This window comes from Silurus meridionalis, chromosome 28, assembly GCF_014805685.1.
Source record: "Silurus meridionalis isolate SWU-2019-XX chromosome 28, ASM1480568v1, whole genome shotgun sequence".
NCBI classification, from domain to species: domain Eukaryota; kingdom Metazoa; phylum Chordata; class Actinopteri; order Siluriformes; family Siluridae; genus Silurus; species Silurus meridionalis.
In genome coordinates, this window is record NC_060911.1 from 5,147,079 (window position 1) to 5,166,211 (window position 19,133).

The following is a 19,133-nucleotide window of genomic DNA, read 5'->3' on the forward strand; positions in this document are numbered from 1 at the left end:
GTAAAGATATTTCTGATACGAGTAATGGGGCAGGAATTGTAAGATGAACTGTAACCTACACTTGTAACTGATTAGCTTAGATAACGTAATGCTGTAGCTGTAAGTTATAAAAAACAATTTTATTACAAAATTTTGTTCCAAGGATTATGCAAACTGCTTGTAGCAAGATCTCAATCTCTGGATTATTTGGTCAATGAAACAACAATAGAACAATGAGAAATCTGGACACTATACACTTGTGGTTTTCAAGTGTTTTAAAATCCTAGTTTGCAAGTAGTATACCTCAATCTTAAACCATGGAGCCATATATTCTTCATGAATATCATTTTTCATGAAGAATATATGGCACCATGGTTTAAGATTGAGGTACATCACTTGCAAACAAGGCTTTTAAAACAGTTAAAACAGGTAGTACTGAATTCTATCAAAAACTCTACCTGGACATGCAAGTGTAGAAGAATCGATACTGTTTTTCAGGGGAAGTGTGATCACACCAAATATAGATTTTATTTGGATTTCTCTTCTATTCATTTACTTTACATTTTGTAAATTGATAAAAGTGACCTATTAAGAAAGCATTCTTGTTTTATAGCATTTTGCAAACATCATGTTGCTTTGTTTTATGATATACATATATAATGTGATAATATTAGAGGTAATGTTTTACAAAACTGTTGCTTGGACATACAGTATGTTAATAGGTCTATAAGGCTTAAAAATGTGTGCGCGCTCGTGCATGTGCGTTTGGACTCTTAGGTGTTTTCGCGCGCGCGAGCCGAACTGCCGAGCACAAGCGGCGCGCGCACCTCGCCAAACTCCGCTCTGTGCCGGAGACGAGGCAGATTGCGCGCATTTTCCGGTACACATCTGATGCCTCCGGTGCTAAAAATGCGTCCTAGAAATGCGCCCTATCTGCGTCTACGGAGCGACCTGGAGGAGTGTATTCGACAGTGAGTGAGTGCGTGCGTGTGAGAAGAGAGAGAGAGAGAGAGAGAGAGAGAGAGCGTGAGCGACCATACTGCTCCTTGCACACGCGCAACCAAGTCGCGAGACCAACCTGGAAATCGCGCGACAGAAATTATCCCTCACAGACTTTTCTCCACTTGGTTTTATATTGCATGCTTTTACAAAAAAAAAGTTCTATTTTATTTTAATTTTTTTTACCCAAGTGTTATTTATTTAGCCATTGATATTGCAATTTAGGAAAAATTAGAATGAAGGCAAAAAACAGGGACCAAAGCTTATCCGACTCCAGAGAACTCGATGGATCCTACGACCAGCTTACTGGTAAGTTTGGAAATTTGTTTTGCAAAACAACAACAATAAAGCATGCATTTTTTCTAAATAAATAATACTAAAATGTATCGATAAATAAATAAATACATCTTTCTCTCTCTATATGTTTTTTTTTTATATATTTTGCAAAACATTTTGCACAATGAACTGCATGTTTTGTTGTTTGTGAATATTTAGGGCGCCGGCATGCTCAGTTCTGTGGATGTATGAATGTGTTTTATTTATTTACTGATTGCTTTTGCACGTGTGAACATGTTGATCGCGTATTTTCCTCAGAACAACCCATGAGAGATTCCTTTTGCACCTATATGATCTGGGGATCATAGAACATTGTGATTAGTGGCAGATTATTCCACATGAGATGCACTGAATCTTAAAGGGATGCCGTCCAGAAGATGAAGTGAATAGTGGATGCAAAAATAGCAGAATATTGTTTTTTATGATCCAGAGGTCCAAAAGCATTTAGAATTTGCACAGCATTATTGGAGATAGAGTGCAGTGTAAATTTGTGGACAGTGATCATGGATATCTCACTCCTAACAAGGGTCATCCTTGTATATGTATATCATATCTGGGTATTCTTGACCTGTCAGTTTATGTATGTTAGACACGTGATTTTTTTTTAATCGATTGCAGTTCTGACTTATTGCATCAGTGTACACATTTAGGATTGTAAGGATGGTAAACTCTTCCTTAATACCGGGAATATGTACTTGAAAATGTTTTTATAGATGATGTTCTAAAGACATCTTGGTAATATAATAATGAACCTGATTCAACCAAGAAAAAAAGACACACTATTGTCTAGGAGATTACTAAATTGAATCTACCTCAAGATGTTCCTTGAACTCCCAATTTCAACAGATGAAGTTGTGCTTTGTGTTTATTGCATTATTTGTGAGCAGAATACTCTTCATTTTATCTACCACCATTTTATTGATCTATCAAGGAGGTAACTTTTGACATCATAACAATTTCACTGAACTGCTTTCCACTGAGTACATTCATTGCATGGGATTGTAAGCACATAAAATGTGATGTATTATCTTTATTTGCCTGAAGCAAACCACCATTCTGCTACAGTATACTTGAAAATGGGCGTTTGTGTGACTGCATCAGATTGTATTCTCTATAATTAGACTGGGCAAACCTATTCATTACTTTCTATCACCATCATATTCACATTGGCTTTCCTGATATTATATTACTGACTTTCTTTGGTTTTATATGTATATCATGATTTTATGCATCTATATATTAGATATTTTTATTCTTATTATTCACATCTTATTTTATATATGTATATATGTAGTGTTATGTTATCAAGATAGTAAAGTTGGCTTTTTATGTGGATTATTTCCTCTCAGATAATGCAACAATGCAGTAAACTGAAGGGACAGATATGAGGGACAGGGTAATCTCTCGGTTTACCGCGGGTCGAGTCCTCCGGTTTATCGCGTAATTGCATTTGCCACATATCTAATTTGTTTGGCTGATATTCCCGGTCTATCACGGATAGCGCGATAGACCAAAAAACTTATAGGTAATTGTTCTAATGTTTTTTTTTTTTATGTTGAAATAATGAAATGTATTAATAAAAATATAATTATTAATTATAAAATGAAGTAAAATGTTAATACAGTACTGTTAACATAAAAAAGCATTTTTGTAGTGGCGTCTATCACGTTTTTTTGTTTATCGGGGGCGATTATTGAATGTAACCACGTTGAAACATTGAAGACAATATCATTATCTATACTGGGGACACATAAAGCACCAAATCCTAGGACTGTGCTGACTAGATAAAGACTACCAAGAAAAACAGTTGGGAACCACATTAACACACAAAAGACCTTGCAGTGAGATTGAAAACACAAAGGAGTATTTGGATTGGATTACGCACCAAGACACATGTGAAACTTGTGAACCATGGCAACAGATTCCTGGCAAAATTCACCAGTGATGAGTGGATGGCTATTAGGGTCAAAATGTCTGAATCTGAATTAAGCTGCTGTCAGGTCAGCTGTACATAATCATACAACATGTTTTGGTAACAGGAATGAAGTCATCTGATCAGGGCTATCAGGAATGCAGGATGAGACTGCAGGATTTTAAGTCTGGTTGTGAATGGAGACCAGGGCACCCAAAAAGACATGGGCAATAGTTTAAAGCATTGAGTCTGGTATGGGGGTCATGACAAAATACACCAGATAAAGGAGGAGATGGCAAGTTCACACATTTACTGAGCTGAAAGCTGAGACTCAACTAAATGTTGACATTTTTATATGAGGTGGAACACTGATTTGCAGAATAGGGTCTTTTGGAGGACAGAACTGGTAATTTCACTACCAATTTGTTGCTGTTTATGAGGTCATGTATTCAGCAGAATACAGGTAGTAATTTTTTTAAGTTTTCGTTTCCGTTCAGAAATTTTATTGGTCTAATGTTATGGGGCTCAGATTTTTGGCTTGAAGTTTGTGAAACCGGGAAAATTAATTTTTAGTCATCAGAGCGTAATAAAGACTTTAGCTTTTTCTTAGGTTTCATCTTATTATTCTGTATATAATTAATGATTACTCTTTCTCTGCTCATCAAGCTTCATTATCGCCAAGGACCACCTTTTCTTTGTAAACATTGTAAAGTTTTACTGCAGTCTTCTTACAGCTCATTTGAATCTGAGAATTCAGATTGGTTGCTATTATTAATTAAAATAAGATTTAAAGTTTCAGATATTCAGAGTTCTGTATACTCCTCTATGTACAGTTTTGACATGTTTGGATTTATAGATTGTACAAACCTCTTACTGGGGGGTTTCTTCCGCTGGGCATAATTCTCAAATGTTTCGAATATACCAATATTATGGTATGCAGCAGCATTCAGGGTTAATAATTCCAGCTAATATTGGGACATAATAAAGCATAAGATGCTTGTGAATACTATAACCTGCACAAAGTTGTTTTAAAGCTTTGCACTTAATCCTGTAAGGAGTCTGGGCCTTTGGCCTAATTTTGTGATTTGTACAGTATATGTGAAATTATTTAAAAATACACCATGTTGTCAAAATTCTGCCGGTACCTGACCAATGCCGGAACCTGACCATATTTCCTTGTTGAACATTGAATTATACTTCAGATTTTAGGTAATGTTTTCGACTAGATTTTGCAGCATGCATTTACCTTTTCAGCCATAAAAGCATTAGTGAGATCAGTGACTGATGCATTATACCCTTCTGACCATTAAACGCATTGTATATATTCGCCTTTCCGTGTACTGATTATTTTATACTCCTATAGTTCCTTTATCTGTCATTATTTATTTATATCTAGCAAATACCATAGCCTTACCAACCTGTACCTATGTGTAAAATTTACACTGCTACCAATGCACTCCTGGTTAGATGCTAACTGCATTTTGTTGGATGTTTAGGTGACTACCACCTGACAACCATCTTTTTGACCATATAGGGTATGTGATTCAAACATGTTTTCACACTGTACATTTCTCTCAATGACTGTGTCTGAATATTTCCATACATTTGTTAAAGTGTGAAACCAAACAACCGATCCCTTGACATAGTCCTTGTAGAAAATAGTGGTCTGTATGAATGGGCTTTGTATGCCTCTTTTGAAATTCACCTATCATAATAATCGGCCTCAGGCACCAAAGCTTCAAAGAGATAACCTGTTTTCATGTGGATGTCATGATCAAGGCCTGTCTTCACAGTAACCTAAAGGGGAGACGTTAATGTCAAGCAGATAGATTAATTTAAAATGAATATGGTTTTAGATAGAATGATTTTTTTTTTTACTGATCAAGGATGTTCCGGGCTGTTTTAATATGTAATTTGAAAATATTGTAATCTGTTTAATTGGTGGAAAAGCTGGAAGTTAAAGGGGTAATGATAAATGTCATCAGTGCTTATGTTCTCCAAATAGTGAGATGGAGGAGAAGCAAAAAATGAAGTGGTAAAAAGTATACCTTGCAATGTAAGATTGGGGATTGGACCAGACTTCAATAGGCATGTTGGTGAAGGGAACAGAAGCCTTGCTGGAGACAAGGTCAGGTAGGCTAGATTGAGATGGTTTGGACATGTGCAGAGGAGAGACATGGGGTATATAGGTAGAAGAATGCTGAGGATGGAGCCATCAGGAAGGAGGAAAAGAGGAAGACCAAGGAGGAGGTTTATGCATGTGGTGACGGAAGACATGCAGGTAGTTGGGTTGAAGGAGGCATATGTAGAAGACAGGATAGTATGGAGACTGTTGATCTGCTGTGGCGACCCCTAACGGGAGCAGCAGAAAGAAGAAGAAGCATTGGAGGGGAAAAAAGATTATGAAACAACCCAGGAATATCATTGAATTGAGAGTGTTTTGAAAGATAGTGAGGGAAAAGAGAAAGCAAATAGGCTCCTGAAATGATCAGTTTTAAGTCTTATTTAATTTGTTTTTATGGCTTATTTAATTATGTGTTATTAACTTTAAATACAGTTAGTTTTGTGCTGAGTGTTATAGGTTATTTTTCAGAGCACTCAAAAATTCTTGCAAGTCGTAATTGCTGCTTTTTATTATTTTTTTAAATATATTTTTTCTTTGCTAGCTGTGGGAAAAATAATCTCTTTCAATATTCAATGTTTCAGTATTTTGTAAGTTGGAGGTGAGGACACCACTCGTACCTAATATTTGCAAATCAAGCCTATTTCTCCAGTAGAAGTGATCTAGCTAAGCTTTTTTCCCCCTCTTTTCACTGCATGTTTCACTGACCCGATTTGCAAATATCTGTATGGACAGCATTGACACTGTGATGACATACAGTTCATTAATCCAATGAGATACTCAGGCTGTCTGGAAGTCAGAACTTTCGCGGAGATTGAATCTGAACAGACACCAGAGCACGTGCTTTTACAGCAGGATTACAGACTGAAATATTGAGACGACGTGAATGCATTTCGCATCTCGATGTACATATGTAGCAGCTACTGATGTGATATAATTCACCCTATTATGATGCAGCACAATCCAATTTTGATTTAATTCAACACAATGTGATTTAATGCAATATACTGCTGTTCACTTTTATTTCTGTGGCTCAGACAGACAGGAAATCATAAATTTACGTTTTGAACCCCACGGCTTAAACAACGAAGCGGCTAATTTATGAATTTTTCCTGGGTTTTTCCCGGTTTCACAAACTTCAAGCCAAAAAACTGAGCCCCATAACATTAGACCAATGAAATTTCCGAACGGAAACGAAAAAACGCACCTCACCTGTGTTCTGAGCTGCACGGCTCGGGAGAAAAAACTTCCATCGGGTGATTTTTAAAGGGAACGACAATGCCAATAATATAAACTCTCGACAGAAATAGTTGTGAAAGGAAGGAGGAAGACAGTGAACAATGACTTACTTGGTCGGCTACTGTTTAGATACAAGCGGTTGTAACGCGTTGAGTCTGGGTGAAGGGATAGCTTCAGTCAGAGATTCTCCAGTTGCAACAGAAATCATATAAGCACAGACAGGTTTCCAAAACTTGTGCTTTTTTATTTTTCCTGGCAACAGCGTTACGGGTTAGTCAAAGAAACTTAGAAATGAGCATCAGAAAATAATAAGGACATAATCCTCGGTCTCCACACATACAGTAATAGCGGCGGCATGCTATTCCCAAAATAACGCTATGCTCCTAAAGGAAGCGCAACATATTTCACCCGTTACACCATGTGTAACGTGTCTTTCGTTAAAGCCTGTGTGGCTTATTTACAGTGAGGAAAATAAGTATTTGAACACCCTGCTATTTTGCAAGTTCTCCCACTTAGAAATCATGGAGGTGTCTGAAATGGTCATCGTAGGTGCATGTCCACTGTGAGAGACATAATCTAAAAAAAAAATCCAGAAATCACAATGTATGATTTTTTTAACTATTTATTTGTATGATACAGCTGCAAATAAGTATTTGAACACCTGAGAAAGACTACATTTCCTGTAATTTTTTACCAGGTTTGCAAACACTGCAGGAGGGATTTTGGCCCACTCCTACACACAGATCTTCTCTAGATCAGTCAGGTTTCTGGCCTGTCGCTGAGAAACACGGAGTTTAAGCTCCCTCCAAAGATTCTCTATTAGGTTTAGGTCTGGAGACTGGCTAGGCCATGCCAGAACCTTGATATGCTTCTTACAGAGCCACTCCTTGGTTATCCTGGCTGTGTGCTTTGGGTCATTGTCATGTTGAAAGTCCCAGCCTCGACCCATTTTTAATGCTCTAACTGAGGGAAGGAGGTTGTTCCCCAAAATCTCGCAATACATGGCCCCGGTCATCCTCTCCTTAATACAGTGCATTCGCCCTGTCCCATGTGCAGAAAAACACCCCCAAAACATGTTGCTACCACCCCTGTGCTTCACAGTAGGGATGGTGTTCTTGGGATGTTACTCATCATTCTTCTTCCTCCAAACACGTTTAATGGATGACCCAAAAGTTCTATTTTAGTCTCATCTGACCACATGACTTTCTCCCATGACTCCTTTTGATCATCCAAATGGTCATTTGCAAACTTTAGACGTGCCTGGACATGTGCTGGTTTAAGCAGGAGAACCTTCCGTGCCATGCATGATTTCAAACCATGACGTCTTAGTGTATTACCAACAGTAACCTTGAAAACGGTGGTCCCAGCTCTTTTCAGGTCATTGACCAGCTCCTCTCGTGTAGTTCTGGGCTGATTTCTCACCTTCCTTAGGATCATTGAGACCCCACGAGGTGAGATCTTGCATGGAGCCCCAGTCCGAGGGAGATTGACAGTCATGTTTAGCTTCTTCCATTTTCTAATGATTGCTCCAACAATGGACCTTTTTTCACCAAACTGCTTGGCAATTTCCCTGTAGCCCTTTTCAGCCTTGTGGAGGTGTACAATTTTGTCTCTAGTGTCTTTGGACAGCTCTTTGGTCTTGGCCATGTTAGTAGTTGGATTCTTACTGATTGTATGGGGTGGACAGGTGTCTTTATGCAGCTAACTACCTCAAACAGGTGCATCTAATTTAGGATAATAAATGTAGTGGAGGTGCACATTTTAAAGGCAGACTAACAGGTCCTTGAGGGTCAGAATTCTAGCTGAAAGACAGGTGTTCAAATACATATTTGCAGCTGTATCATACAAATAAATAGTTTAAAAATCATATATTGTGATTTCTGGATTTTTTTTTTTTTTTTTTTAGATTATGTCTCTTACAGTGGACATGCACCTACGATGACAATTTCAGACCCCTCCATGATTTCTAAGTGGGAGAACTTGCAAAATTGCAGGGTGTTCAAATACTTATTTTCCTCACTGTATGTTAAAAATAAAAATATTTTAAAATTCAGTGGGTGCGGCCTGTATATGGGTGCTTTTTATAGTCCGGAAATTACGGTACATTGAAAATGATGCATTGTGATACAAATGCAGACTTGTATAAGATGCACATTATCAAACCAATGTGTATCACATTAACTTTAGAAATCTTACTATCCCTATTATGTAAACATTTACACTTTTTTTGATCGGTTAGTCAAGACTGGCTTCCATGAGTTTTATTTGAACAGCTCAAGTTTTCTTCTAACGAGCCATTAGAAAACTGCATGTTCCTCAGAGCTGGAATCATCTGAGTAACTTATTCTTTTTTACAAGTTCTGAAAATAGCGGCGAATAGATAAGCAACATTTTTATGCACTGAAGGTGCTTGTGAAACCCACTCATGATGATATAGGCTCATTTGGAGTTCTGGCATAGAAACTTTTTTTTTTCCCATCAGATCTTTCAGAGTTCTCATCAGAGTTTTTCATTTCTCAAAGCAGTACAGTATCTCAGCAATGTGGGCTGGTAGTGTGAAAATGTGTGTGTGAGGGGGAGAGGCTAGCATGACTCAGATCTACCTCTTCAGAGACTTTGGGTGCAAGCTGTGCACATGTGACAGGACTGACCTGTGTTGCTTTAAGGTAGCGTGGGTGATGGCTGGCTTGAAATAAAAAAAACCTTTTCTTTCATTCGACCAGCGCACTAGATATAGTGGTGTTTTTTTTTTCTTTTGTTATTTACAACAAGCTCAAGATCACAAAGACCCTGTTAAGACCTTGCACCATACTTGCAGCACATTTATTTATAAAAAATTCTTTACTTTTAAAAGTAAAAGGTTTCCTGAGTCATAAAGGGAAAAAATATTCTTTTGTTCTTTTTTTTATTTTGCTTATTCTACCTGGGGACTCAGAGAAACCCTTTTCCTGCTGTTTGCATTTGTGTATTTCCTCCTTGTTCAAGGCGAAAGGTCAATTTTATTTCGTCCAATTCGGTGCTTGATTTCATGCTGCATTCAGTCAAAAAATATGGGCATTAGAGAAACAAAAGAAGTATTTTTGAACAAGCTGGGGAGAATTTCACTCCTTGCTCCTCACATACAAATTTTAGCTTTCAGCCTCTCATAATTTATGTTGCTGCTAATATTAATGGTTGAGACGGGAGAAAAGAAAACCAGGCCACAGTGAAAGCCTACCTTTTTGCTAGTTTCCGGTACACATCAGAAATTCTGCTTCAAACTGAAATATTTTATGTAATGCAATTTTTTATGTATTATTGTTAGTTAATTATTAGTAGGGATGCACCGAAATAAAAATTCTTGTCCGAAACCGAAAACCGAAAAAGGAGGAAAGCAAGGCCGAAAACCGAAAAAAACGAAACACCGAAAGAAATTATGGCAATTATTATTACCATTGCATTTATGTCTATGACTGTATACTAACCTTACTAAAATCAAGGCATTTCAATTGCATAAATTAATATTAAAGTTTCAAAGAATTAATCAATTACAAATTATTAAAATATTTATTTATAGCACATTGCAACAATGCACAGGATAAAATAAATTAAAATTTAGTTTTAAATGTTTAACTTTAATGCACTCGTGTGTACATTAAATAATAATGTACAGGCCCTCTGGCCTGCTGAAAGGTTGTACAATTAAATATGTTCTTTCATTAAAAACAAAGTGCATTTAGAACAAGTGCAACTGCTTAAAGATACAATAATACAACATCACTGGGAAACTTCCTGCCTTTTCAAAAACGTCCACCACAGACAGAGTGCGCATGCTCGGAGGAGTTTTGCTTTTCTGTGACGCGTTCCTCTGATATTCAGTATAGCGATTGGATGTTTGGATTTCAAATTAAACCCGACGTGGAGAAAGTGTTTGCAGGTGAAATTTTGTCATTACATGTTTTGCAAATCGCTATCCGTGGGTCTTTCTCAGATATACTGAAATACGTCAACACCGCAGACATGTTGTTTTAGACATGCACGTGCAGGCAGCGGTTTCTGTTTGCGTCATCACAACAAACTGTTTCGGCCGTGTTTTTTCGGTGATCTAAGTCTTTTGGCCGAAACCCGAAAATGCACTTTTGGGCCATTTTCGCCTGAAAATTTTCGGTGGCCGAATATTCAGTGCATCCCTAATTATTAGTGTAGCGAATGTTAATACGGTCTTATTTTGTATGTATTTTTCAGTGTAAATCCATGTGGTTTGGGAAGTTTAATTTTACCATTTATTTATTAATTTTTTTTTATAACTTACTTGGACTTTCTTCAAAGATCAAATGTTCAAAAGGCTTCAGAAAACTCTGCTGTTAAAACAGCGAGTTTGCTTATTCAGTAGATGTTTACTTATTTTTTACTTGTTAACTAATAAAGGCTGAAACAGAAATAATTAATAATAATAATCAGCATCATCATTTTAAGGGGCCAATCACCCAGATTCTGAGAAGTGCACATTCAGAGATGCAAAAGAAATTGGAAAAAGAATCTAAAAGTAATTTGCAGTTTCACTTATATTATAACCTTTTTTTTCGATTTAGGAAAGAGAAGTCTAGATGAACAGATGGGGCAGTAGCTCAGCATTGCTGCTGTTTCTGCTGCTACAGCGGAGTTGAGAGTTACTTGTGAAACTGTGTGTTGCTATGCTTTGACCCGTTGGTGTGATTGTTACTGCTCTTTCAGCCTCAGGGTATGGTCCTAAAGATGCCAACCAAGTTTTGTGTCAATGCACAAACTGGTTACTGAGATACAGCTTCACTTCCTGTGTGACGACTTTGCTGTCAGATTTGTTTGTCCATCACGGGGGAACTGTTTGGTGCATTCAGATTTATTTTGGAAATGTGAAAAACTTTGTCTATCTTCTATGACGCTCACTCTGAAGATGATGTGTACAGTTTTGGTGATGATTCTACAATGTGTAGGAGGAGTAGTGGAAAAGAAACTTTTAGACAAACTCTGTCGTGGCTAATTGAGACAAGAACAAACAAATTCAGTAACAACAACAACTCCAACCAGAAACAGAAGACCAAGTACAGGGTTGTGATGTCAAAGTTTCAGGCTTTATTCTTGCAGAAAATAAAGTTAAACCATTCCATGGAACTGTTCGAAGTTACAACACAAACACAGATTTTTAAACCCTTTTTTTTTTTTTTCGCATAGATACCAACTCTTATTCTTATGTCAATGGTTACCTCATCCCCAATTTTTTATTTGACAATAGGTACGTCGCCTGCCACCATTATTTCCAAAAGGTACTTTTTTCTTCCTATGATTTAATGGTGGCAGAGCCCTTTCATCTTTTTTTTTTTTTTTTTCTTTTTTTAAAATAATCAGACTTGTACCGGCACCGAAACTCATTGTGTTGGAAACAGAACTCCATCTAAGGCTGGCAAAGGGAACTACTGACCATGAATGAGACTTGTGCTTTCACCCACTTGCACACATTAAGCTTTACTTGTTGATATACTGAGTGCACTTTTCTTTGGTTGTAGTGAGTGGTAGAAATATCAAAAAATAATACATAAAAAAATACCACTGTGAAATGTGATGCAATAATTAATAAAACAAAAAAAATCAAAAGGAATGACAAGAGAAATAACTAATAATAATGTGACATGCTAATGTGATACAAAAATACCGTATATTTCCTCCTCTGAGGCTTAAAAAGAATAATATTAATAATAAGAAGAAGAGGGTGAATACGAGGTGGTCTCAAATTGTTTTAAGGCTAATGGTGCGCACTGGTGCTATTCTGATTTCATAACAATAAAGTGACTATTGGTGACTGATCCCCTTGTAATGTCAGTTACAGGAAGATGCATTTAGCTATTATGTTTTTCTCCTGCTAATCTCACAGTGTAATTTCTTCACATAAACATAATGTGCTCCTTTATCCACCGGAACTATATATTTAATATAATCTGTTAGAATGCTTACTTAGCTAAGTAGCTTGCCACACACCATCGCATCATGCTAAATTCAATATTGAGTCACTTAGTCCTGAATGTACTGTATAATTTGTCCACCCATATGAATTATATACTTTTTAGCATTGATCCTGACAATAGACATTGGGGGTACCCGATTGCCTTATCGCAAACCGTATCTTTGCCTTGGCATCCCACCTCTCCTTGTCATTTTCAATTCCCTGCAGTTGTGTTTAATGGTGCATTCCCACAACAGCGCTTTGGGAAAAACCCAGCGATCATCGGCACAATATGTGTCGAGAGCCTGCTGGGAATTTTCATCTCGTAACAGTTGAGGAAGCAGGTACCGCTGAGAGGCAGAAGATGCTCCAAATAAAGGCTGAAACATTAATTTCACCAGTGCGATAGGAATGGGATTGAATGGCTGCTGATTATTGCTGACATGGGAACCCGCATCACTAGCTTGCTGATTAACTATGAGGTTTTGTGAATCAGCAATTCTTTGCATTGCATTATATAGTATGTTAATTGCGAATAAAAAAACGAAATCCTGTTGATTATAGAGGCAAGACCTGATCTACAGTGCATATAAAATAATTGACACATTGGATTAATGTCAATCTTAATTTTTATTGCAATATAGCAAGGAATAACATAAATGCTTCAGTTTCAGTTGAATAAACTTAAATAAAAGTTATTCTAGGCGCATAATATGCACGTAACTAATACACTATATGGACAGTAGTTTGTGGACACTTGAGCATGAGTGAACATCTCATTCTACATTTAGTCCCTATTTGCTGTAATAATATCAACCTCTCTTCTTCGAAGTCGTTCCACTAGATTTTGGAGTGTGCTTGTGGAGATTTGTGCTCATTCAGCCACAATGACATTAGTGAAGTCAGGTACTGATTTAGTTAAGGTGAGGAGGCCTGGGGCATTACATTTCATCCCAAAGGTGTTCAATAGATTTGAGGTCAAATCTCTAGAGCAGGCCAATTCCTCTCCAACCTATGTAAACTATATCCTCATAGAGCTGGCTTTCTGTAAAGGTGCATTTTTATGCTGGAACAGGTTTGGGTCTTGGAATGAAGGCAAACATTTAATGTTACCACATCCCAAAAAATTATTTACAATTTTGTGACTCCAACTTTTGTTTGTGTTAAAGCACAGAGTAACAATTAACCTACATGTCGATTTGAAAATGTGCTGGGTCTGTGGTGTTCAGTTTATCAGACGAAAAGGCATCCTTTTCCTTTAGCACTCTGCACTTTTATATCTCTCAATGGGCACGCAGCACATTGCAGATTTTGAGGTTTGACGGAATATTAAAACAAAGTGATATCTAAACATTGTGAATAAATAAATGATGTAAAGCATTATGATGAACATATGTGTTTGGATTAATTGCATCCAATTTGTCAAACAGTGAAAATTGTGACAGTGCTAATGATGTGTTTAATGTTGCATTATGAATGTATGCAAGTTAGGAAAAGAAAAAGATTGAGTGGGTTTTTTTGTACTCATAAAAGTACATCATATAGACCAAACCATGAAGCTCTATGAAGATACAGTTTACATGGGTTGGAGCGGAAGGTCTCCTGAAATAGATCACTAAACTCAACTCTTTTGAACACCTTTGGAGTTAATTGGAACACTGAATGCACCCCAGACCTCCTCACCCTCACCTACCTGAATTTATCAACACCTTGTGACCGAATGAATGCAAATCTCCATAAACACACTTTAAGCTCTAGTGGAACATCTTCTCAGAAGTGTGGAGGTTATTATAACAGCAAATGAGAAGTAAATGTAAAAGGAATGTTTAGAAAGAACAGGCACATCTTATGGTCAGTTGTCCACAAATGTTTGTCCATATAGTTTATAACCAACTAGTCAGCTAGCAGTAAAGGCAGTGAACGGGTATATGAATGTCTGTGTGGTTTGTTTCTTACCAATTTTCTTTTCCCATATATAAATAAGGCCAAATAAGGATCTGTATTTTTTAAGTATGTCATTACCTTCTTGCACACTGTTGTTTGTTTAGTTGTCTTTCAAAATGGCATCACATTCGTGGCTTACTTTTTTGAATTTTTCTAGGATCGGATAGACTGCATATCAGTCTGGTCCTAGGTCTCTGCGTTTCAAATTTTGGGATGTATAAACAATAGTCATAAAATATTGTATCCAGGCAGAAACTGCAGGGAGCTTCTTGACCTTGATACAAATGTCCACAAATGACAAATTTTATCAGGTGTATTTGCATGTGCTATATTTTAGTGAAGATAATTAGGAACATGTTGAAATCTGTTTTCCAATTAGCCAGAAAACTGCAAAAACAAACAGTTTTTCAAACTGAGAATGGCCAGCCTGAGCTGACAGAAAAACTACAGTAACTCAAATAACCAGCCTTCACAATTTTTTGTTGAGCAAATGTCTTTTAGAATGCACTTTATTGAACCTTAAGGCAAATGTGAATCTTTTAAGTGCAGGCTATAAAAAATTGAGGTGGTTTTAAGAGGTCTAACTAGTATTTGTATATTGAAGTAAAGTATTGTATAGAATGGTATAGTGTAGTTGTAAATATAGCACATGGTATTTCTTTTTCCTATTTAAAAAAAAAAAACAATATATTTTTACTCATTGTGGAATGTATGTGCATTTGCGTGCGTTTGTCTTGTCGAGTGACACCCCTTAGGGGAGGAAAAATTCCTAACTAGTGGAAGTTAGATATCATCCAGTGTGACTGATGGCTCCAGTGGAGGTGTCACTGTTCTCTACTTTCCTTTATTGTTGCAAATCTGAAGAATCAACTGCACTATTTGTTTGCAAATTGTATGGATAATTTTTTTTGTATCTTTCACTCTATGCTTATGCTTAAATGCATATAAATAGCCTGGAGCATGTAACTTTTGTGTAGGAGGTTTGCTGTAATAAAAAACAAGTGGGCGAATTATCACTGATCGCATTTGTTAAGTAAAAGTTTTTCATTAGTCATGTAATACTGTATATGAGCAAATTTACCACATCCAGTGTGTTGCCTAGCACTGTGTTGCCATTAATTTTATTCCTGAACAAGGTGTTAGCAACCCCTATCTATCTATCTATCTATCTATCTATCTATCTATCTATCTATCTATCTATCTATCTATCTATCTATCTATCTATCTAGATAGATAGATAGATAGATAGATAGATAGATAGATAGATAGATAGATAGAGGTTGCTAACACCTTGTTCAGGAATAAAATTATATTCGGAATATTGGTGCATCCCTAATATATATATATATATATATATATATATATATATATATATATATATATATATATATATATATATATATTAGGGATGCACCAATATTTCATCGAAATTTTCGGCTGAAAATGGCCCAAAAGTGCATTTCACCGAAACAGTTTGTTGTGATGACGCAAACAGAAACCACACCTGCAGCAACATGTGTGGACGTATTTCAGTCAAGTCAAGTCAGGTTTATTTGTATAGCGCTTTTCACAACAGACATTGTCTCAAAGCAGCTTTACACAAATCAACAGTTAAGGTGAATGGTGTGAATTTGTCCCTGATGAGCAAGCCGTGGCGACTGTGGCAAGGAAAAACTCCCTTAGGTATTATGAGGAAGAAACCTTGAGAGGAACCAGACTCAAAAGGGGAACCCATCCTCATTTTGGGTCACATCAAGAGTTTGATCATTAATCTTTCAACAATACAGAACACTGGAGAGTGAGAACTAACATGATTACTGGAGTATAAGATTATAAGTGATGTTCTTTCTACAGTCTTATACAGTCTATATGGTTAGTAGCTCCTAGTTTTATAAGCTCAACATTTGTGATCATCACAGATCCAGCATCAGCTTCTCCATGCCAGAGCCTTTAAACACTCCAGGAGGTCCAATGTCAAACTCCACACATGTAGCGGGATCCAAATGGCACTGGTACGTCTCTAGATGGTTCGGGATGTTTGTGAGTTCGGCATCTACTTCTTCAAAGGTCCGTAATCATCAAGATGGTGGGAGGTGACTGGAGCTGGCCAAACCTCAGGGTGTCTCGGGATGGGGAGAGAAAGAGAAGCAGTGGGAGGAATTAGCGTAGCTGCTGTTCATGATATTAACAGCACAAGTTGATAATGTGCATGTGATCAGATGTTCTGGAGCACAAGGTTATGATGTGATGTGTGTTATGTGTAGGCTTTGCTAAAAAGATATGTTTTTAATCTACACTTAAACTGGGTGAGTGTGTCTGAGCCCCGAACACTGTCAGGAAGACTATTCCAGAGTTTAGGAGCTAAATGTGAAAATGCTCTACCACCTTTAGTGGACTTTGCTATTCTAGGAACTACTAGAAGCCCAGAGTTTTGAGATCTTAGGGAGCGTGGCGGATTGTAGCGAGTTAAAAGACTGGATAGATACATGGGAGCCAAACCATTTAGTGCTTTATAAGTGAGTAGTAGTAGTTTGTAGTCTATTCGAAACTTAACAGGAAGCCAATGTAGGGACGGTAGGATTTGGGTTATGTGATCATATTTTCTTGACCTTGTAAGAACTCTGGTACTAGTAATGCATTACAGTAGTCTATTCTGGAGGTCATAAACGCATGGACGAGCTTCTCTGCATCGGATATAGACAACATATTTCTTAACTTAGAAATATTTCTAAGGTGAAAGAAGGCTGTTTTTGTAACTTGGTTAATATGATATTTGAAAGACAAGTTGCTGTCTAAAATAACTCCCAGGTCTTTTACTGTTGAACTAGTGGTTACAGAACATCCGTCTAAATGCAGGTTGAGATGCTGGAGCTTCTGTATACTAGTTTTTGGGCCGATGAGCAAAATCTCAGTCTTATCGGAATTTAAAAGTAGAAAGTTATGGGTCATCCAATCTCTTATTTCTTTAACACACTGAGTTATCCGAGTTAATTGAGCTATATCGCCTGGTTTAGATGAGATATATAGCTGAGTATCATCAGCATAACAATGGAAGCTAATTCCATGCCTTCTAATAACATTTCCTAACGGAAGCATGTATATTGTGAAGAGCAGAGGTCCTAGAACTGAACCTTGCGGCACGCCATATTTTACTTGCATTAGCCTGGGTAACTCTCCATTTAAATCTACGAAATGGTAACGATCGGACAGGTAGGATTTAAACCAGCTTAATGCCTGTCCCTGAATGCCGATGTAATTTTGTAACCGATCTAGGAGGAGATCATGGTCTATAGTGTCGAATGCAGCACTAAGATCTAATAGAACCAACAGCGAGATGAAGTCTTGGTCTGAAGCTAAAAACAGATCATTAGTGATTTTAACTAGAGCAGTTTCTGTGCTATGATGGGGCCTAAAACCTGACTGAAACTCTTCAAAGATATTGTTCTCTTGCAGGTAGGAACATAACTAGGCAGCGACAATCTTTTCTAAAATTTTAGACATAAATGGGAGATTTGAGATTGGTCTGTAATTTGATAACGTGTTTGGATCCAGATTAGGTTTTTTAATGAGGGGCTTAATAACTGCTAACTTGAGGGATTTAGGGACATGTCCTAACGATAGTGAAGAGTTAATAATATTCAGAAGAGGTTCACCAGTTGTATATAACACTTCCTTCAGTAAATTAGTAGGAATTGGATCTAACTGACATGTTGTCGATTTAGCTTTGGCAATAACATTATACAGCTCTTCCTGTCCTATACATGTAAAACAGTGGAGTTGTGGAGTTGAAGGTAACACTGTCTCAGGAGATGGTGTCAGAGGTTGGACCGCCACAATTGTTTTTCTAATGTTATCTATTTTTTCAGTGAAGAAATTCATATAGTCCTCGCTTCTAAACTGTGATGGAACACAATTTTCAGAGCCCTGATTTGTAGTTAGTTTAGCTACTGTACTGAAAAGGAACCTGGGATTGTTTTGTTGTTTTCTATAAGTTTGCTCAGGTGTTCAGCTCTAGCAGCTTTTAGCGCCTGTCTGTAGCTGAGCATACTGTCTTTATACGCAATTCTAAATACCTCCAATTTAGTTTTCCTCCATTTTCTCTCCAGATTACGTGTTGTTCTCTTGAGGGCATGCGTATGACTATTATACCAAGGTGCAGGTGTTTGTTCTCTAACCTTTTTTAACCGGATAGGGGCAACAGTGTCTAATGTGCTAGTGAGGATAAGGTCTATGTTGTTAGTTATTTCATCAAGATTATTATCAGTTATGGGTTTAGTGAGAAATTGAGATAAATCAGGCAGGTTATTTATGAATCTGTCCTTAGTGGTTGGAACAATAGTCCTACCAAGTCGATAACGTGGTGCAACACGGCTAATCTGCTCTACCGGTAGTGTGTACAGTATGAGGTAATGGTCTGTGATGTCATCACTCTGAGGTAAGATATCTATATCAGTGACGTCTGCACCGTGGGATATTATTAAGTCTAGTGTGTGGTTAAAGCGATGAGTTGGTCTGGTGACGTTTTGTTTAACCCCAAAAGAGTTTAATAAGTCGACAAATGATAATCCTAGAGCATCGTTTACATCATCTACATGAATATTAAAATCTCCTACAAGCAGCACTTTATCAGAATTGATCAAGAGATC

General features: G+C 37.2%; 1 protein-coding gene across 2 annotated transcripts in view; it reads left to right on the plus strand.

Annotated features, from left to right (window-relative positions):
• Positions 1 to 693: 693 nt before the first annotated feature.
• The window catches only part of LOC124381155 (Kv channel-interacting protein 2-like), a 189,133-nt gene continuing 170,693 nt past the window's right edge, over positions 694 to 19,133 (plus strand). The window contains exon 1 of one of the 2 annotated variants that reach the window (XM_046842569.1): positions 694 to 1,287. In XM_046842569.1, the coding sequence (XP_046698525.1) occupies positions 1,215 to 1,287 (73 nt within the window). In that variant the 5' untranslated portion in view covers positions 694 to 1,214. The remainder of the gene's footprint in view (positions 1,288 to 19,133) is intronic. The other variant, XM_046842572.1, reaches the window with a different exon arrangement.